Raw genomic sequence first — 22,209 nt, 5'->3', positions numbered from 1 at the left:
TCAGCGCTGGTCACCTCTCCCAGTTGCTGCTCCTTCCACCTACTCAAATGTCACCCTCTCCTGAGAAGCAGCAGACTCAGAAGTAGCTCTTGAACAGTATGACTGAGAGGATTCACATCAGTTTCTTTAGAAACCGCGTTAATTGCTTTTGTTTCCTTCTTGAAAATAGCAAATAAAAACTATTCTGCAGCATTTGCACTAACATAAAGTCAAAAATTAAACATGTAAGAGCGCTGTAGCTGTCAGACCAATCACATCCTGCTCCCCCAAAACAACCGCTCGAGATGTCTTAAGCGTTTGATTCAGCGATTACACCGTGAAACCTGAAATGTTCAGACAAAACAAAGATACAGCAAGAGACTAGAAGTCAGCTCCCATTTTCAGTTAGTTTAAAAAAAAAAAAAAACAGCTGAAAATTTAATTTTTCTACCTGCTAATTGTATACACTGTGAGTCTCATGCAGATTAATACAACTTATTTGAAATCTAAATGTATTCTTAATTAAAAAAGTGTCCCAAAATGATGTTTCTAAGTCGTAGAGAAAGCAATTAGCATCAGAGCTACCTGCTCAAACCTATGGTAAGGACTACAGGGTTTCATTTACACTTCTGCACGAAACTGCTGTTTCTTCTGCAATTGTAGCTACAAGTAGTGAAGATCCTAATTTGTTTTCCTGGAAAAAAAAACAAGAAGGAAAAGAAAAAAAAAAGAAAAAAGAAAAGAAAAAAAGTTCTTGATCCTGCACCTGCCCTCCCTGGAATGTGGGTGAACAAGAAGTGACGGGCCTCACACGGCTGATTCGCTCTCCAGCTCTGACACGGAAGCTCCTTTGCGGGTGAGCTTCAGCACAGTCGGCTTCTCCGCGGCCGTGCCGTTGCCCTCGGTTGTCTCTGGAGGACCTAGTCCTTTCTGTTCTTCCTTTGGCTCTTCGTTGACTTCGGGGTAAATCACCAAGAAGGTAGCTGTCAAAAACCCCAGGAAGGATCCCACTGAAGCCACCATGGGAATGACTCTGACCGTGCCGACCGCGTCCACCACGCCGCCCAGCGCAGAGGCCACGAGGATCTGGGAGATGTAAACCTGACAGGACAGAATAGCGCAGTCTATGCCGAACCCTCGCTTTGAGTTCCCAGGGCTGTGGTGAATGTACTGGGGAAAAGACAAGAAACATGGGGTGAGGTAAGACAATGGATGACATCAGAGGCTTCAGTATCCCCAGCTTCAAATTTCTCATCCTTGTGCATCACGCAGGGTATTGCAAGTGCAGAGCAACAGCCTCCTTATCCAGCACAGGGCCACCAAGGTGATGAAGGGAGTGGAACACCTTCCTTGTGAGGAGAGGCTGAGGGAGCTGGGCCTCTTCAGCTTGGAGGACACTGAGGGGTGACCTTATTAATGTTTATAAATATGTAAAGGGCGAGAGTCAGGAGGACAGAGCCAGGCTCTTCTCAGTGATGGCCAGCGGTAGGCCCAGGGCAACTGTGAGTGTGAAAGAGCCCTGGGACAGGCTGCCCAGGGAGGTTGTGGAGTCTCCTCTGGAGACATTCAAAACCCGCCTGGATGTGTTCCTGTGTGATTTAGTCTAAGTGATCCTGCTCTGGCAGGGGGGTTGGACTAGGTGATCTTTTGAGGTCCCTTCCAACTCCTAATGTATTGTGATTCTGGGATCCACGGCCTCCTCATCTTGCACCAAGAGGCAGGTACTTACTGGGGCACTCCTAGCGTGAATTGGCTCTAGGATTAAGTCTTGTAAAACAAAAATCAGATGATGCTATTGGTGGAATCTATTTTTATGGTTATAAAAAGGAATCTCCTCCCAATTCCAATGCAGAAACACGTCCCAATCCTCCTGCAATTTATAATCCAAATGGAACAGTGCTAAAAAGTGGAAAGCAAACCCATCCTCATCTCCAGCATGACCAGTTTATGCCTTATGCCTCCTCAAACCTGTATCTGCATTTCCAGACTACCTAAGATGGTGAAGAACCCAAGTAGTAACAACACAACAGGTCAGAAACAGTACTAACAAGTAGGTATGCAGTAAACACTCCATTTGTTACTTCAGCTCTCCATCTACACCCAGATCCTGTTACACCTCAGCACAGGGTCCAACAATCATGACCCCACCAAGCCAACTTGATGCTAATTCCAGCTGATTTAAGCAGCAGCTCTTGCTGTTTATTATCAAGGATGACTCTGTGCTTTGGCACACATCCCAACAAAGCAATTCCCTCACGTAACAGGATTGAACAAATCCATTTTGCCACTCTGACCTTCAGAGAAATGCAAATGCCTTGATTAAAACAGTCAAAATATCCCACCTACCTGTTTAATATCATGGTATTGTCCCAACAGCGCGTAGGGGCAGTAGGAGATACTCATGGAGACTATTCCCATAGTGCTGATCATTATCATGGTGACGTACACGTTGGGGAACATGGCCATCACTGCAGTGCCAAGAGAGAAACCCAGCGTGCCCAGGATGTAGATGACTTTTATACTAAGGTCATAGTTGTCCAAGTATTTCTGCAACAAGGCTGGAGAATTGAAGAATAAAACGTAAAAATCAGTACAGTCAGGGAGGTTTTATGGTGTCGATGTGGCCACAACAGCTTGATGAGCTGTTTGGGACTTGGATGCTCACCACACATGGCAGGGGGGTTGGACCTGATGATCTCTTGAGGTCCTTTCCAACCCCTATGATTCTATGATTCCATGTGGCTTGTCCTATCTGCATGGCTCAGCCCTCCCTGGGAAAAGGAGGTATCGCCACATCAGAGACTGGGGAACAAATCTGCCCTGAGATTTGTCTAACCCATGCTGCAACCCTGAGGCAGAACACAGTGCTTGGAGACTCAAAACCTATCATGGGCCACTCGGTCCATTCATTATGGGGGGCCTGGTGGATGACAGGTTGGCCATGAGCCAGCAGTGTGCCCTGGGGGCTAAGAGAGCCAATGGGATCCTGGGGGGCATCAGGAGGAGTGTGGCCAGCAGGTCATAGGAGGGGATCCTCCCCCTCTGCTCTGCCCTGGAGTATTGTTTCCAGTTCTGGGCTCCCTGGTATAAAAAGGACAGGGATCTCCTGGAGAGAGTCCAGAGGAGGCTATGAAGATGATTAAGGGCCTGGAGCATCTCCCATATGAGGAAAGGCTGAGTGAGCTGGGGCTATTCAGCCTGGAGAAGAGAAGCCTGAGAGGGGATCTGATCAATGTTTATAAATATCTCAAGCGTGGGACACAGAGGGAAATGGCCAGCCTCTTCTCAGTGGTCTGTGGGGACAGGACAAGGGGCAATGGCTGCAAGTTGGAGCACAGGAAGTTCCACACCAATATGGGGAAGAACTTTTTCACAGTGAGGGTGACAGAGCCCTGGGACAGGCTGCCCAGGGGGGTTGTGGAGTCTCCTTCTCTGGAGATATTCAGAACCTGTCTGGATGCCGACCTGTGTGACCTGTCGTAGGGACCCTGCTTTGGCAGGGGGGTTGGATCTGATGATCTCTGGAGGTCCCTTCCAACCCCTATGATTTTGTGATTCTGTGATTATCTCTGCCTGTTTATTAACGTTACCAGTGTGGGTAAACTCTGAGCACAGAGGAGAGTCTAACTCAAGTGCAGTTGTTCATTGAGGCGACCAGGTAACAGATGTTTATAGCCACATTTATAGCACATTTGTGCTCAGGAAGATGCTGCCCACCCCAACTTCAATTTGACATCTCCACAAAGCAGCAGTCCCCAGGGTACTGAGCTGTGCAGATGTGCTGCAAAAGGCAGAATATAAGTCTGGCAAAAGGTCTCCATTTCAGAGGCTGTATTCCAAGCCTAAATCTCCTGTAGTGGGTTTATCTGTTCTTAGAGAGCATGAAAGACACTTTCAGAAATACATATTTATAACTTCTGATTTTCAAAGTCGTTGTGCAAACGCTTTTACATATGCCTGAATTTTCTAACAAGCATAATTTTAGGTTCCTGATGAGTAGCTCAATGCCTTTCAATCTCCTTTGCTATATTTTCATGATTTTTTGCCATGGAACTCAGCTGTTTGTGGTTCCACATCTCCATTTGAAAGAATTTTTTTCTTTAAACATTCTTAAAGGAGCCTTTCCCCTTCTGCCCATGTGAAATGCTTTTCAAAAATATTCTCCCCAACTCCAAAGGAGGTGGATGTTAACTGAGGCAGAGCTATTTTGATCTTGCAATGCATGTGTGAGGTGCATTCTGCCATCCAGTTGTGCAGAGTGTCTTACCTGAACAAACAGCAGCAGTAGCAGCATAAATTACCAGTCCCCAGCATCCCATCTGGACTCCAGCATTGTAGGCATGTAACTCAGTGGAATTAGAAGGGGCCTGCAACAAAGGCAAATAAAGAGACATGATCACCACCTACAACTACCTGAAGGGAGGTTGTAGAGAGGTGGGCGATGGTCTCTTCAGCCAGGTGACAGGAGATGGGACAAGGGGAAATGGCACAAAGCTGCACCAGGGTCAGATTAGATGTTAGGAAAAAATTCTTCCCTGAAAGAGTTGTCAGGGCCTGGAACAGGCTGCCCAGAGAGGTGGGTGAGTCACCATGCCTGGATGTGTTTAAAAAGAGAGTAGATCAGGTACTTAGGGATATGGTTCAGCTTAGGAAGGGAAAGGTTGGACTAGATGATCTTAAAGGTCTTTTCCAACCTTGTGATTCTGTAAAAAGCCATTTTCTTGTAACCAGCACATCTGAGAAACACGTGACTCTAAGCAGATTGGCCAACGGTAACTGTTCTCTTACCTTTGGATCACCCTGAAAGATGACCTGGCCCATGAAATCCGTGTAGAACACAGCTTCAGCGATGATGGAAAACCAGGTTAAGAGGTGACAGACGCACAACCTCAGCAGCTCCTTTGGCATCTTGAGCATCGACAACCACAAGAGTCTGACGGTGGTTTCGGTTTCCCCTTCTTCGCTCTCGGTGTCTCCGCTGGAATTGGTTGTGCCGCTCTGGTTCCTGTGCCTGTACCTCTGTCGCTGCCGCTTCTGCATGTCGTAGATGTCGTTCATGCTGCGCGAGGACTTTATCAGGACGATAGCGTTGGCCCGACGGAAGCGGTAGCGGTGGGAGCCTATTTTGCCATAGTAGGAGAAGGTGTAGGACGGCTGGCGGTAGAACATGTGTCTGCGCCTTCGCATGGAGTTACAAGTACTGGACTGCTTCATGCCTATCCTGGCGTGTCCGTTGAGGAACTCTTTTGGTAGGGAGCCGTTCACGTTTGGGACTTTGTCTTCATTCAAGCGATTATCGAGCAACATTTCCTCCTCTTTCTCATTGTCCCTGAGGAAAGCGGACAGGTGGTTGAGTTTGGACTTCAAGATCTCCTGGCTGGTGTTGTGGGGAGTGTTTGGATACGAAACATCCTGAAAAATGGAGGGTTCGATGTCGTGCAGGAAAAGCAGCTCCGACTCAATTTCCAGCGTAGCGTCGGGCATGTGCAGCACTGAGTCACTCTTGCTTCTGACAATGTTCACCTCAAGGAACTCCAAATTGAGATCATGCTCTGACTGAACCTCGTCGTGGAACATGGAGCCTCCATAGGGCTCCTCCTCGCTGATAACATTCAGTTGGTTCACAGGGGGGAGGCTACCGCTGAACTTGACACTGGAAAGTGTGTCTCCTTCATCATCGATCCTGTCCTGCTGAGGGTTATATTGCTCTTCTTCAATGCTGAAAAGGTGGAGAGCAACGGAGACAGAGAAAATAATGGCTGCAAAGAAGAAAAGGACTTGCTCTTGAGATTTAAAGATACCACCCAAGAAGGTCTGTGTCCAGTCCAGCCCTCCTAACATATAACCGATTGCTCCTCCAAGTCCTGTGGAAGAGGAAACAATGAGAAATGAGTTCAGGGGAAAAAAAATCACTTCAGTCACACCTTGGTCATCAGGAAGACCTGACAACTGCCAAAAACCTATCAACTAACTCCATTACCAGCTGAAAATGCATGGATGTTAAGGGCCATGTCTTGCTCTTCACTGTCCACCACATCCAACAAATAGGCCCGGATTGGCCCTTCCGTTGCGTCAGCGCAGAAGTCCAACACCACAACACCAAGCACCGTGAGAACTATACCAATGGGTTGCTTGTCCGGGACATCGCCGATAGCCAGACCTGAGGAAAAATGAGAGAGGCATCTGAGCATGTCATTCAAGAAAGGGAGCACTACTAAGAGCAAGTTTAACCCCTTAAGAGAAAGGTGGCCAACACACCCACCAGAAACACTGCTCTACAGAGTAAAATTGCAATCTCAGCTCCTTGGCACAGCTTCACGGAAGGTCTGGGGCAAAGATTATATTTTACATTGCAAAACTGACATTTCTTTTTCAAAATGTTGTTTAGAAAGTATCTCTTAAGCCTCTGAGATAACTGGATATTATTTCACGTTCCTCACATGTATTTCCCTTCAAATGCTGTTTTATAAGACAGCCACAGGGAGAGAGGAAAGCATCCAAACCCAAACTGCCACACCTCATCTACCACTGACAGGTAACCACACTGCTGACAGCACTCCTGGTATGATGTCTAAAGGTAACAGTAGCAGCACAACAGGATAAAGTGACATTTAACCCCCTCATTCTTTGTGTTTCTTAAACATTCATGTTTTCTGGATCACTTTTATAAGCAAAACTCCTAAGGATGAAGGAACATGAAGGTATTTTGCATTGCAAAAACCATCAGTCAGCTTCTGTTGATAGTTGATGGGCTGAAATGCTTTTTGTCTCCAGAGTAGAAAGGCAGCATTAGTATATAGCTGGAGAATTGCTCATTAAATGAACCACTGACAACAGCAGCAATGACTTGAATCAGAGAGATTTAAGCTTCTACATGCTGAGACTCTGATAAAACCATTAGTGTAACTGATGACAATGACTGTGGAGAGAGATGAACTGGCTAAGCCACCCAGTATCAACTAAATCTCAAGCACTGTGATTCCTGCATATTCAATCCTCATTTACACCAAATCCTCTGAATGCTGGAGAAGTTCATACACAGAATCACTAGGTTGGAAAAGACCTTTGAGATTGAATCCAACCATACCCATCCTCTATTAAACCACATCCCTAAGCACCTCATCTACTTGTCTGTTAAATACATCCAGGGATGGTGACACAACCCCCTCCCTGGGCAGCCTGTTCCAGGCCCTCACAACTCTTTCAGTGAAGAACTTTATCCTTATGTCTAACCTGACCCTGCCTTGGTGCAGCTTGAGGCAATGCCCCCTTGTCCTATCACCTGTTGCTTGGGTGAAGAGACCATTGCCCACCAATCTACAAACTCCCTTCAGGTAATTGTAGGTGATGAGGTCTCCCCTCAGCCTCCTCTTCTCCAGGCTGAACATCCCCAGCTGCTCCTCATAGGATTTGCCCTCCAGCCCCTTCACCAGCCTGGTTGCCCTTCTCTGGACACGCTCCATGCTCAGCTGAATCTTACAGCAGGAAACACCAACAGTGTCAGGGCTTTAGGTTTTTCTTCTGATCAGTGCATGCAGTGCACAGAACAAGAGTTGAATAAGATCCCATACACAGCTGTTCTCCCAGAACATGCTTGTCTTACTATTAGGTTAGCAAAGAACCTTTTTAGCATGTTCTTGTGCTCCTTGTTCTCCTCCAATGACTCCTATTGCCAGAGGGCAGGTTATGAAACAGGGTACGATATAATGACCACCTCAGTTTTTGCTGCATCTGCTTTAGCTCCAAATTGAATCTAGGATTGCAAGGTACTGGAGACTAAGGATAGGAAAGCGTGAACATCAAGAGGGAAGAAGGCAGATGATGAAAGCACACAGGGTCCAGCTAGAAGAAAACCTTGTTACAAACGAGGCCCTTCATCTACTCCAGATGTAGATGCTCAAGTACCGTTATAACTTGAATTAGTGGCAAATTTCTCTCTTGTAGTATGGAATGGGTCTAGAGGAGACCATGAAATAGCTCACTTATCAGCTGAGTTTGCTCCAGGCTCCCTTGTGGGAGGCACAGTGGGGTTTATAGGGCTTTCCAGAAGATGTATTTTGTCCAAAATCTACCACAACCACATCCCAGGAATGGATGTGTAATAAACACACTGAAGTAACATCTGTGTTTTAAAGCAGATTCATTGCACTGTAGTACATGGAAAACTCAGGTTTTCTAGAAAGCTCTTCAATAGACTGTATTACTGTGTAACAAAGATTCAGAGAAAAACCAGGCTGTATTTTCTGCTGATTTATTAGAAGGTGAGACAGAATGCTTTGGGTTGGAAGGGACCTCGAAGATCATCTAGTTCCAACCCCCCTGCCATGGGCAGGGGCACCTTCACTAGATCTGGTTGCCCTTCAAAATAAACCAAACTGCATATGAGGTTTGCTAGCCAGGATCGATGGCCACTGATCACAACCACCTTCTGAGAGGTAGAGCTTCCTGTCAATTAAAATCTTGTGAGAGGGCTGCAATCTAAAATCTCTCATGTGTCTGGACAAGGAGACACCACTGCGAAGTACAATTGATACTGTCTGAGCACAATTCAAATAATGAGAATCACAGGATGGATCACAGAATGTGTAAGGTTGGAAGGGACCTTTAAAGGTCATCTGGTCCAACATCCCTTCAGTAAGCAGGGACACCTTCACTACATCAGGTCACTCAGACCCCATCAAGCCTGACCTTGAATATCTCCAGGGATGGAACCTCCACTACCTCTCTGGGCAACCTGTTCCAGTGATCCACCACCCTCATAGTGAAGAACTTCTCTAATATCAAACCTAAATCTCCCCTTTTCGAGCTTAAAACCATCACCCTTCATCCTATTGCTCCATGCCCTGATGACCAGTTCTTCCCCAGCTTTCTTACAGGTACCTTTTAGGTATTAGATTAATATTAGACAATTAATTATAGGTAATTATTTATTGTTCAGGTAAGTTAAAAACCAAACCAAACCACAAGCTAAATATCCTTCATCTGAACAGTTTGTCCACTGCAGGTTGCAGAGAATGGAAAACCATCTTATGGCACCCCAGTCTGGCTTAACAAAGCTAACATGCTGAGCCAAGGTAATGTTCTGCTCATTTCCCTCAATTAGTAAAACTTTTTCACAATAGAGCTGCATCTAAGGAGGGAAAAAAAAAGAAGAGTGAGAGCCAAGAGGATATTATTAGGTGCTAAGTTCCTTTCATTTGCATCAGTCCAACCATGATGTAAACATTTCCTAAAAAACCTACTTGCTGTCACCTCTCCTACACTAAATTTACAAAGAGATCGTAGATTAAGTTCAGTAGTAAACTATGTTCAAGGGAAACTATTTTTACCAGCTTTGATGGGGGCTCAGGACAAATTATTTTCCCACATAGTTTTTGATAAACAAAATATTAACTGTGTTCTGGACTTTTTCAATACCAGGTCTAAGAAAAGCACAAGAAAAAGTGAAAAGATAATTTTTGAAATAATGCTGGAAACAGGATGTGTTGCCAGATATGCATTAAAGGGAAAATGGATCACAACAGGAAACATTTCCCTGTGAACAGGTTGCTACAGTTTTCCCATGTCAAGGATTGACCGAATCCCGTCTCAGCGACCGCGAACATTATACTGGCAACAATTGTATTAATAAGAGCTTATTCACAGTTAACAGCTGGGATTGCACAATACTCAGGGCAGTGTGGTAGCTTTCCAGTATGGATAAAATACTGGAAAGCTGGCTGGATGGCTCAGATGCTGTGCTGAGGACATCTCTACCTATTTTAACGCTAAGCAGAAGATAAGTCAACTGCGTATCGATACCTCCACTTCCTCCATAAAAACCTTAAAGTAAAACATTAGCATGTGATACACACAGGTGATTTCCTCAGTATTTACCTATAACAGAGCCGTTAAGGAAAAGTGCAACTCCAAAGAGGACACCGATGCAGAGAGCAAGGATAAAAGGCCGCCGGCGGCCCCAGCTCAGCGTGCAGCGGTCACTAGCCGAACCTATAAGCGGAGTGAAGATCAAGCCCAGGATGGGGCTAAGGAACCAAGTGAGGCTGTAGTATTGTTCAGGAAGACCTAAAAGAAAGACAAAACATGATTTAAACTTTATGTGTTACACACCAAACATTCCACTTAGGCACTTTTGAAAACTCTAATTTACTTACAGTAAATTCTCTTCCAAACAAACAACTCAGTTCAGATTTCTTACCAAGGGTTAGAGAAACAGCTAAGGGAAGCACAGATCAGCTCTCTTTCAAATACTTGGACTATAGAAAGGTGACAATAGGTGTATTTAACATCCTGGTGGAATCACTAGTCTAAGTTAGTTACTACTAAATGAATAGTAACTCCCACTTCTGATTAAATCTGCTGGGTGCCCCACATTTGTTGACGGGGTTGGGGAGGATGGCCTCCCCGAAGATGTAGCAGTCACAGTCTGCTGTGTAGAAACCAAGTAGCTTCACTGCATCCTCTATCCATTTGTGGGCTATGATCACAGATCTCTGGGATGCTTGGAAAGCTGCTTGGTTGTCATGTACACACCCCCCCTTTCCAACAGAACTTTCAGCACTGGACAGGAGTTGAACATTGCGGTGTACTGTTCACCTAAGGTCACCAACATAACGAGCTATTAAATAATTAATGGACTGAGAATGACAGACAGGATATGACATTCATTTATCACATGAAATGTTTTATTTTTTAGCAGAAAATAGTTACTTAATAAAAGAAAACACAAGCATCCATTAACCTCTAGAGAAATCCAAGGGAGTTTATCTCTATCCTTGCTTTTTTCCCCAGAATTGGGGTGACAATCCATAGGATCAAATGGAAACAAATTGGATTTACTATGTAATATTTACCTAGGGAAGAAAGCCAACCCTGTTTTATAAACAACTTCTGGAGAAGGAAAGCCAAACCCCAGCGCCCTGCTTGACACCTCTCCAGCAGGGAGAGCAATGGCCTGTAGATGGCACACTGGCCCAGAAGAGCAGCAAAACTCAGGTCCTTTCAGATGTGCCTTCTCCATTTACCAGCACAGGTCAGGTAACAACTTCGACATGTTTTTTTAGCAAAGCATTAAAAACAAAACAATCAATTTCTTGCAGTCCAACTGATGCCAAGACTAAAAATCTCTGTGTCTTTACCCTAGGAAGGAAAATCACTTATTATTTGAAATCACATCTCATGCACTCAGCCTTTGCTGGTTACATGAACCTGTACCACATGCTCCCCATTCAGCACACTGAGGCATCCCTTACCAAGCAGGGTTATACCAATCCCTGCCCAAAACGGCCTATGAGGCAAATTCAGAAGTCTAATCTCTTGCTACTTCTTCAAGTGCCACAAAATCGTGACTTCTTCCCAGAAAGAAATCCCGTTTTTCTGAGACTGATGCACTCTGCAGTGACAGTGTAGGAGAAGAGGACATTTTTTGGTCTACAGCTTCCTACAAATAACCAAATTCACCATCAGGATACAAAATCCAGGTCTGAGGCCAAAGTTTACGTGATTTGACTCAACTGTAGTTAAAGAACTGGCTATAGGCAACTGACACCTTGAGGAGTACAAAGTTAATGGAAGGACTTGCCTCTTCTGAACCCACATGGCCTGTGCTTTCACACCAACCATGCCCAACTGCTACCCTGTGCTTAGATTTTCCAACTGTTTAATGATGTCTTGGCTGACAGAGATGAGCCAGCAGTGTGCTCTTGCAGATCAGAAAGCCAATGGTATCCTGGGCTCCATCAGAAGAGGAGTGGCCAGCAGGGACAGGGAGGGGATTGTCCCTCTCTGCTCTGCCCTGGTGAGGCCCCAGCTGGAGTCCTGTGTCCAGAGCTGGGCCCCCAATACAAGAAAGATGTGGAGCTGTTGGAGAGGGTTCAGAGGAGCCACAAAGATGATTAGAAGGCTGGAGCACCTGCCCTACAAAGGGAGCTGGGCTTGTTCAGCCTGGAGAAGAGAAGGCTGTGGGGGGACCTCATTGCAGCCTTCCAGTGCCTGAAGGGAGCAGAGAAACAGGAGGGGAATCAACTTTTTAAAAGGGCAGATAATGGCAGGACAAGGGGGAATGGATTAAAGCTAAAGGAAGGAAGGTTTAGATTAGATATTAGGGGGAAGTTCTTTACAGAGAGTGGTGAGGGGCTAGAACAGGCTGCCCAGAGAGGTGGTGGATGCCCCGTCCCTGGAGGTGTTCAAGGCCAGGTTGGATGTGGCCCTGGGCAACCTTGTGTAGATCCAGGCCTGGAGGTTGTTGGCCCTGCTTGTGGCAGGGGTCTTGGAACTCTGTGATCCTTAGGATCCCTTCCAAACCAGACCAGTCTGTGTTTCATCAAGTTCAACAGCCTTCCCAACCACACGAGCAGTTTGGGACACTACCCCTTTAACTGGTACCTCACCTACTCCAGGTTGGTAACATCCATCAACACCTGAGCTGGCTTCTAGATGGGGCAGGACTGCATAAAAAAAATATTAACGATAGCAACAAGGAACCATTTAGTTCCAGGCAAGGAAAGCTCAACTAGAGATATGTCATTATTCATTTATCACAGAACCACAGAATCTTAGGGGTTAGAAGGGACCTCCAGAAGTCATCGGGTCCAAGCCCCCTGCCAAGGCAGGGTCCCTAGGGCAGAGCAAACAGGTCGGCGTGCAGATGGGTCTTGAATATCTCCAGGGAAGGAGACTCCACACCCCCTGGGCAGCCTGTCCCAGGGCTCCCTCACCTTCACTATATAAAAGTTCTTCCACATGTTGGTGTGGAACTTCCTGTGCTCCAACTTGCAGCCATTGCCCCTTGTCCTGTCCCCAGAGACCACTGAAAAGGGGCTGGAAATTTTCCCCTGCATCCCAACTTAAGATATTTATAAACATTAATTAGGTCCCCCCTCAGTCTTCTTTTCTCCAGGCTGAACAGTCCCAGCTCACTCAACCTTTCCTCGTAGGGGAGATGCTCCAGGCCCTTAATCATCTTCATTTAGGGTGAATGATTTTTCTGCAGGACATGGATGAAAACCCTATGTGCAGCTACTCATCCCATTTGCCACTGCAGAGCCATCCTGTTTGGCAGGAGTTATTCATCAGCAGTTGCTGTTGTGAGATGCCAAATCAGTGCAGTGAGCCTGTTTCAAGTGACGTTAGCAGCTGTAGCTGAACCACTCTCAGTGCCACAATGAAGATCAATCAACATCATCCAAAATCATTTGATGTCATGGAATGGGGAGAGCTGTGTGTTGAGAACAGAAGCTTCTTTTTGGAATCATGTTGTGACTTGTGACTTATGAGCTGGGACATCTCTGTGGAGCTCATCCATCAGCGAACACTTGAGTCGTAGGGAAGGTTTTGCAGTAAATCATTCAGTCACTTCAAATAAACACAGATGAAGGCCAGCCAGAGCTCCAGTACAAGCATTACAAGCATCATCCTATCTTACATGAATAAACAACCTTGAAGTACAATGCATATAATTAAGAGACTCTCTTAATATTCCAACATTCATTGAGAAAATCAATTCATTTTCATGGAGACTATGAGCAGAAGCAACAAGGAGAAACGATATCAGTGTATATCCAGGGACACCAGATGCTTGCCCAGCTCACCATCCCTCTGTCTGCCCATCACTTCTGTCTGCCTTCTACAATGGCACTTCTTTGCAGTATATACAAATTTTAGCAGAAAAGTTATGGAAACACTTAATCCCTTTGAAATGACTTCTGCAGAGAAGGAAGACTCGTTTACCAGTATTTTTTCCTTCCACTATAAAATCAGCACAGTGGAAGGAAGGGGGGAGGGATGCTTTATAGCCATAGATAACCAACTGTCATAAAAATGTCCTAAGATTAATAAAAAGAAACACTGATTATTTTTTTTACTGCCAGTGTTACTTTGAATTCAGTACTTTCAAGGTCAACTTTGCATGTAATAACTCAGAATCAGATGAAGGGCTGCACTCTGGTTTGATTTTACAGGATAGCAGAAGAAAGGGGAAAAATAAAAGGGGGATTTTTACCCAACCTTTGTTAAATGCCTACAATTAGGGAGTCTTATCTTTCCCTGTATGAGTCAGGAGAGATTGAATTGCTTTCTTCAGAGGGCTTTATTTTCACTGATTGAAAAGGGCAGTCCTCCTAACAGCTAAGTATTCTAAATAAAAGCCTCAATCCAAATATTTACATTGAAAATGGCTTACTTAGCAGAAAGATAGGAATCTCAACGATTTCAGAGCAGAGCTGGGGAGGGAGCTTTTATGGAAGGGTAAAGAGGACACTTTAAAAACCAAGAACATTAATGTTTGGAGATCCACAAACCGCTTGGATTCTTATTTATTTTCGTGCCCTTTAGTGGCCAAAATACCTATCTTTAGCAAAAGAGGCCACAATAAAGATCTATACAAGAATTAATAGCCCCACGCCAAGAAAAATGGGGGGAAAAAAAAGGAATTCTAAAAAGCTTTCAATGCTCCTCCAAGTAAACAGGAAAGGGATAACTTGCAAGTGAAATATGAGCATTTCCCACAGATTGTGTCATGGTAGGAATGATCAACACCACACAACCTGCTGTTGCTCCTGCTGGGGAGTCATGCTGTAGGGTTACTTCCATAACCTAAGTGGTGGGGCTCTTATAAATTACATATCAAGTGTACACTGGCAGCTCATAAAATCATCATGTATGTTCTATATATAGTTATGTAGAATTCAAAAGAGTTCCCATTTAAGTGAAGCATATGACTTTTCTTTACCATAAGTATGTAAACAGTGATGTCATCACTTCAGAATTTAGTTGGTTATTCAAGTGGAAAACTACTGAGTGAGGTTAGAGAAGATTCCTGGGGAGAAGCTGGTGCATGTGCAAGCTAAAATAAAACAGCACAGGAGAAATTAACCTGCTGGGAGAAGAACTCCCTCCTGTACCTGTCTGACAGACAGCAGATTCCTCACCTGACCAGTGTATGGGCAGGCAGAGCAATTGTTGATAAAGCTTCCTTTTGCATTTGCTTTCTAGATCTTAAAGCTGAGGTGTGTTATTGATAAGCTGGACTTTCCCCAGTCAACCAAAACTCTGCAAGACAGTCATGGTGCCTAGAAGCACCTTCTCTCTCTCTGTGTGTTGCCTTCACTGATGTCTCCACTCAGCACTGGTGCTGGAAAGTCAGGTTATTGTAGAGCTACCAGTCATGTTCTACCACTGGGCTTCCAGGAAAGAGCCTTATAGGGCACTGAGCACTGCCCTTCACTGTCCCACCAAGCAGGACTTGGTGATACCTCAGTGATGCTCTTAATGAAATTCATAAGCTTCATACAGGCAGAGTCTGCAGGAGCTTCATCATTTCAACAGTGTATGAAGACAGACAGTACTAAAGCAAGTGTAAAGAAGGATGTTCCAGACAAACAAGAACTCCAACCCCCAAACACCTTTTTTTTTCCCCCCTTAAAAGAGGCTGTTCTGGTTTTAGTAACTTGAAAGTCTGCTCACACAATATGCATATTTAATTTGGTGTGCATGATTTGGCAGTGGAAGACAAATAACGTGACTGAAAACTGAAATACTTAGAGATTTTGTGTATGTATATAAACAACATTCCCTCCCCCAAGTTTGCTGCCTCACAAGAATGAGGCACAATATCCACACTTTATAGGAATTATATCTGCAAATGGCACTATGCTACATATCCTAACAGTTCCTTTCCTTGTGTGTGTGTATATCTAGGCTGCTATACCTACAGAACCTCAGCATTTTATACAGGATTTTAAAGTGAGGAGACAGTTAAGAAGGCATCCAGGACAGGACAAGACAATGATGAGCAAAAATAGATAAAGGGAGTATTTTGACACCAACAAATTCCTTCTGATACCCCCATCTAGTGGCAGGGACTCAAACGCAGTAGGTATTTTAAATAAACTTGGCTACAGTGATGGGCTCAGCTAGCAGCAGCCCTGCAGCATCCAGCCTCTGACGTGCAGAACAGATGTATGGATGCTGGCTTTGAGTAGGTTTCAAGGCAGTACCTCACAGCAAGCCTGTCATCCATACGACTCCCTCACCACAACCTCTCACAGCCAAATGGAACACATCCCAACTGCTGAGAAGCGCAGTGATACCCACCTGGAACAGGCTGTAACAAGGCTGGGACAGATTTTGTATGGCCAAGAGAAGGAAATACTTTACCAGAGGCTGCTCAGACTCCCAGGCAGACTCAAAGGCCAAAGCAGCTGCATCCCATTACGAGTTTCAGGCTGCTCCTTTACTTTGTCTGTAATTTTCCACCACCACTGCTCGCCTTGCCAGGTAGCAGCTCTAACAGCAAACCACCATCCATCGATTTGGAAAAGCAACCTGGTGGCCTCTTTGGGGTTCAGGGGGAAATAACTAGAGAATTATTATTTAGCCTTTTACTGACAGCTAATCTGAGGGAAACACCAAGGAGGAAAAAGCCCATATTGGATAAACAAGGTTAGTATTTGTACCCTGAGCTGAATCTGGAGCAGGTCACAAGGCAGCCTCAGAAGTCTCATACAAATCAGTGAGAAAGAGCAAAACACAACAACAGCTTCTGTTAGCAGCGACGCCTGCCACTGAGACCCTTGCAATATGGCATTTCCCAGCCAGCTACAAACAAACAGGACACTGGCTTCTAGTAAATAAGGGTTTGTTTTTTCCCAGACAAAAAAAAAAGTGCCCAACAATAGTGGGACCAGCACTGCTCACGGTTCACAGGAAATGCTCACTGTGTCACCATCAGTCTGAGGGCTGCGTGAGGTCACGAGTTACATGGAAGAGAGATTAAGTCACATGCAGCAGTTTCTATTCAAAACCTCTTTTTGATAAGTTCTATTGGGGGGTGGTGGTGGAAATAGTTCTTTATAAGCTTAACAATAAGATCTGATATGGGAATAGGATGCTAAACTCCTATTTGTCAGAAATCATCACCTAAAGACTTGTTTATGCCTTTCAAGTAAACACCATACACATTTCTGAACTAACATTTACCAGGCATGACAAGCTTCTCACACTTTGCATCCCACAGTTTCACCCCTGTATAAAACACTGTGCCTTGCTAAAAATATTCCACATTGATCTGTTTAGAAATGCATTGCTTCTACAAGCTGTTTTGTTTAGACTGGGGTTTTTAAAAGAGTAGAGCAAGGAAAAGCAATGCTTGTCAAAAAGCTGTGAGAAAGTTAGAACCCAGCTATCTGCTCTTCATCTTGTTACAGGAAGATTGTTGATACCACTGCAAACAAGCATTTGAACCTTGGAGTATCTATGTGAGGAAGAGGGATTTCAGAGTGCAGCTGCTGTCATTTCGTAAAGGAACTCTGGTACCTCATTCTTTTCTATTTAAGATAAAAACACAGAGTTGCCACACATTTGGGTCTCCCAGAAAAACTGCAAACGAGTCACACGCCTATTTTGACAACTGTCACCATAAAACCACAGCCACAAATCCTTTTGCTTCTTCCTATCTCCCCTTGAACTTGTGGGGGACTCTGGGCTGCCAAAAAAACCCCAAACCTGAGCTAATAGATGTTGAACTGATTCACTGGAATAGAGTTGACTGGTGGTCTGAGCACCATATCGAAGTACAGGCAGCACCCTACCTTGAGTTTATTGCACCAGTTTCTAACTGGAATTCTGACCAACAGGGAAGGGATACAGGCCAGCAACAGGCCCAGGGGCAACGGGTGCAAGCTGGAACTTAGGAAGTCCCATGTGAATATAAGGAAGAAGTGTTTCACTGTGAGGGTGATGGAGCCCTGGGACAGGCTGTCCAGAGAGGTTGTGGAGTCTCCTTCTCTGGAGACATTCAAACCCATCTGGATGTGTTCCTGTCTGATTTAGTCTGGGTGGTCCTGCTCTGTGAGGGGAGTTGGACTAGATGATCTTTCGAGGTCCCTTCCAACTCCTAACGTTCTGTGATTCTCTGATACAAAGCAGCACAGTCATTTCTCCTGGTGACCATTCCCATTCTTTGAGGAGTGGGAGTACAAGCTTTTAAGAAGGAAATAATATTTAAGTAGTAGAAATCAAAAGTCTGATACTGTATGAAATGAGAGAGCCTCTGATTTGCACCCCTAACACCACAATATCTTACAGCTGCTGGTGTGAGAAGCAACGAATGCCAATACTGGACTTGGGGTTTATGGGAACAATTTGTTCTTCAAATTGTGCCTGCCCAGCCTGTGTGATAAGACAACGCCTGCTCAAGCCAAGAACTTGTTCAGAAGCCGCTCTTTAACAAGTTGCAAATTGCACAACAACAGTGGAGGAAAATTACACTGACCAGCATGTGTGATCATTTTGGTTGCAAGCACACAGATGGAAGAACTTGACTGAAATCAGCATCATGAGGGTTTTAATTGCTGCTGGCTTCCTACATAAAAATGATAGCCTATCAAGTCATCAGGCATCTTTCCTCACTTGGTGTCTCAGAAATGACCTATTGCAATAAACACCACATAAAATAGGAGCAGTATCAAAACTGCAGCTTAAATCTTCCCACTGGTAAAATTCACATCCTGAAATTCTTCTTGTGCCTGTCAAATAAGAGCCCTTCTGCTTAGCCTGCAACATTCACAAGCTGTCAGCACATTATATACATCTCACAGCCAGGAGTACGTGCGCTCTGCAGGCTGAATGTACTTTTCTGGAACACAAAAATATCCCCCAGTTGCAAGAAGTCTATCCTCTCCTTCCCCCTCCTGCTCTCCTGTTTAGCTCTTGTCAGCAGGGATGTCTGCATAACAGCTGGGAGTGCTGGGCTCTCAGTCTCCCTCAGAGGGTCTGTTAATGCTCTGGATGATATGAGGTGAGGAGGGCTGAGCTGTGGGACACGAGAGCGGAGGGACAAAGCACAATTCCCCCACTGGAATGGGGTTATTAGTACTGGAAGTGACAGTCAAGAGAATAATTAATAGGGAAATTAGAAGCACAGTACTTCAAAGGATTAATATCCCAAGGGAAAGTGCAGAAAATTGTTTTTCAAAGCTACTAGGAAAAGTCAGCTGCAGCCCACCCTGAATGCATCAGGAAAAGTCATAGAATGGTCTGGGTTGGAAGGAACCCCAAGGATCAGAGAGTTCCAACCCCCTGACACAGGCAGGGACACCAACCTCCAGGCTGGATCTACACAAGGTTGCCCACGGCCCCATCCAACCTGGCCTTGAACACCTCCAGGGACGGGGCATCCACCACCTCTCTGGGCAGCCTGTTCCAGCTCCTCACCACTCTCTGTAAAGAGCTTCCCCCAATATCTAACCTAAACCTTTCTTTAGCTTCAATCCATCCCCCTTGTCCTGCCGTTATCTGCCCTTGTAAAAAGTTGATTCCCCTCCTGTTTCTCTGCTCCCTTCAGGGACTGGAAGGCTGCAATGAGGTCCCCCCTGCAGCCTTCTCTTCTCCAGGCTGAACAAGCCCAGCTCCCCCAGCCTCTCTTCAAAGGGGAAAGGACCAAAGAGACATTTACAGGGGACAGGGCTGGAGCACCATGTCTTCCTTTCCAGGATGGGGTCCACTACCTGCACTGCTGTGACATCCAAAGCTTTTACAACAGATTCAGGCCTTTGGAACACACCTGCTTTTCTGGTTTAGTCACTCCCTCTCTTAAGGACAAGATTATAGTTGAAAGATTGATCTAGATTTGAGATCTATGAACAAATATTTAATAGAAATATTAAAGGATGAAATTAGGCTAGGAACCATGGAAAGTCTGTCAGATGTTTCCTTAGAATTCATGCTTCAAATTTGAAGTTTCCTTTGTAGTTGGATGCAGAGAAGTCACACTCCTTGAGTGGAAACAGATTCTAAAAATTGGGAAGCTACCAGCTATTACACACCATGTCTACAACGAGACTAGAGCCACCCCTTCTGAAAGAACAAACAAACCTGGGGTTAATAATAAAATAAAACATTGTATCTGCTCTCCAGCGGCTTCAGTACAGAAATACTGTTGCAGAGCTTCACATATGGGGTCCTGGAGGTGTTTTTAAGCTGTGGAGGATCAATACCTCCTTTCCCACAAAACCATTCTGCCTTTCGTTACCACAACAGCTTTTGAAATTCCCCGTGCAATAACATGCCAGCACCAACCCCGTTGGGTTCAATAATGCCTCTAAAAAACTGGAATTAAGGAAATAAGTGACAGGCCTCTTCAAGGATTTCATCATCCCCTTTTCCTATTTTCTGTCTCGGCTCAATTATTGCTTCTCAACCTCATACAACTGTCCTCCCCTCCTCATATCTGGCAACCGTGGGAGTCATCAGTGTTTCATTAAGCTCTGCTGCTGCACTGCCATTCTGCCAAAGTTGTGGAAAGGTTTATGTGGCTTTCCTGACAATTTCTAGTTTATAACCCAGTTTTATGGTGCTGTGTCAGGAAAGAGAAGCGTATGTCAAGAGCAGTGAGCCAAAGGTATGTGTGGAAGGGGGAGAGGGGAAGCGAAAGCCTGAGAACAGCTGAAGGCTGAAGCGTCAGAGAACGAACACATGCACAGATCTGCAGGCAGCCAAGCATGGCTTTCCTTTTAGTGTGATCACAAATGCTGTCAAGTAAAGCTTTTAAAGCTTTAATGATTTATTTTAAAAGTTTCTAACCCTCCTACTAACCTACTTACAGAGGGGTAACCTGTGGTAACTCAGGTAGAAGAGTATTTCTAGCTTAGTGTTCTCATAACAATCCAGTTTCCTACTTTAACTGATAGATCAAGCAATTGCCAATAGACAGGTATGTCAGTATGAGCTGCTACTCCTGGTGCTGAAGAGAAGGGAGCACCTATGGCATATAGAATATCTTGAGTTGGAAAGGACTCATCAAGAGCCCTGCTCAGAGGAAAAAACCTGAGGAATTAATTACTTTTGTAGACTCTATTATAGCAAAAATGCTTAGCAATCCCTATAGGTTGCACAGAACAATATCCTTACCAAAATGACAGCATTTTTTTGCCAAGGTGCATTCAGGACCAGTGAAGCTTGCCACGTTTACTTAAGCCAGAAGCCAAACCTTTCATACTCAAACACAGAGTGCCAAATGAGCTTTCTCCATGCTGCAGCAGGTAATTACGCTCCAGAGAGGGCAAGGACATTGCCAAGAGCTCCTATCGACTGCTGAAACGAATTCACTGGAGCTTTCTAGATTATCTGTTCTGTCCTTCTTAGCTCTTGGGAAACTTGTTTTTAAACTTTTCTTCCTCTCTCTCTTATTAACTGATACTTACAGCGATATCTCTCTGACACTAATAAGAAATTTGCATCACAGTGCTTAACGAGCTGCAATGGAATCAGATTAAATCTGATGCAACTTCCAGTATGCTGAACCAGCAGCAATAAAAAAATTTCCTTTTAACCTCTGCAGAAGAGCAGTTTTAGGACTGTAACAAAAGGTGTTTACATCAAATAAAAGGCTGAGAACTTCCCTCACGGTCCCAGAAAAACACAGGTTGTATTCAACTTCTCATATGCATCAGTATAACCACGTGAGGTATATATATCACTATATATACCAGTATATATATTAGTATAGCCACTAGCTTCATACTATCAGTGTGTTTACTCGCAGGCTGCAAGCACTGTCTCCTGTTGCTGGCCAGTTAAATGAGCTGCAGATACAGGAGGACTCAAAGGTCACACGCAACTCCCGCTAGCGCCCGTTCCCCATCACTCCCAGGCGCCTAAACCTATGCAGGCACGTAGATGAATGCAGCAATCAATACATTGTTTTGCCACACTAATCCCTCCCCTGGCTTTTTAGGGGATGTAATTAAAATGCATCAGCTGTACGTGATGCCCCACTTTGACTCTGCGCTCATTACGTAACACTGCAGCACTTCAGCAGCCCCGTCTCGCTGCAAGATTAGACATCAATTACAGTGACATGTGTTGCCTGAAGACATGCAGCATCCCAGTTTACCCAGAGCTCAATAGGGGTTTTCGTCACTACCTCTAGAATATTGGCAGATTTATAAACAGGCACATTTAAGGCTCAAACACACTTTAAAACTCCCAAACTCAAGAGGCTCTTACGTACACAACAGAAAATCTTTCAGCACCAGTTTGCAAGCCTGGTCTGCTAATCAACAGTGGAGCTTTTGTTGCAGCAATTAACACATTAATACCCCAGAATGTAAGCATCTACTTACAGAGCTAAATCAAATCCTAACCAAAACCTGGTGTTAACACCGGCTTTTTTTCCTCCAAGTAGAGTCAAACTTTAACAACTGTTAGCTCTGGGTGTTCAACCCAACCTGG

General features: G+C 44.8%; 1 protein-coding gene across 1 annotated transcript in view; it reads right to left on the bottom strand.

The window, feature by feature from the left end:
• Positions 1-369: 369 nt before the first annotated feature.
• Positions 370-22,209, bottom strand: part of SLC45A4 (solute carrier family 45 member 4) — a 37,093-nt gene continuing 15,253 nt past the window's right edge. Inside the window, exons 2-7 of the mRNA XM_084260214.1 lie at positions 9,856-10,044; positions 5,960-6,139; positions 4,768-5,843; positions 4,247-4,346; positions 2,326-2,537; positions 370-1,149 (exon numbers count right to left, since the gene is read on the bottom strand). Of these exons, the coding sequence (XP_084116340.1) occupies positions 787-1,149; positions 2,326-2,537; positions 4,247-4,346; positions 4,768-5,843; positions 5,960-6,139; positions 9,856-10,044 (2,120 nt within the window). The 3' untranslated portion in view covers positions 370-786. The remainder of the gene's footprint in view (positions 1,150-2,325; positions 2,538-4,246; positions 4,347-4,767; positions 5,844-5,959; positions 6,140-9,855; positions 10,045-22,209) is intronic.

Source organism: Gallinula chloropus (genome assembly GCF_964237585.1).
Source record: "Gallinula chloropus genome assembly, chromosome: 2".
Taxonomy (NCBI): domain Eukaryota; kingdom Metazoa; phylum Chordata; class Aves; order Gruiformes; family Rallidae; genus Gallinula; species Gallinula chloropus.
Note: the sequence above shows the minus strand (reverse complement) of the source record. Positions and strands in the feature narration are given on the sequence as shown.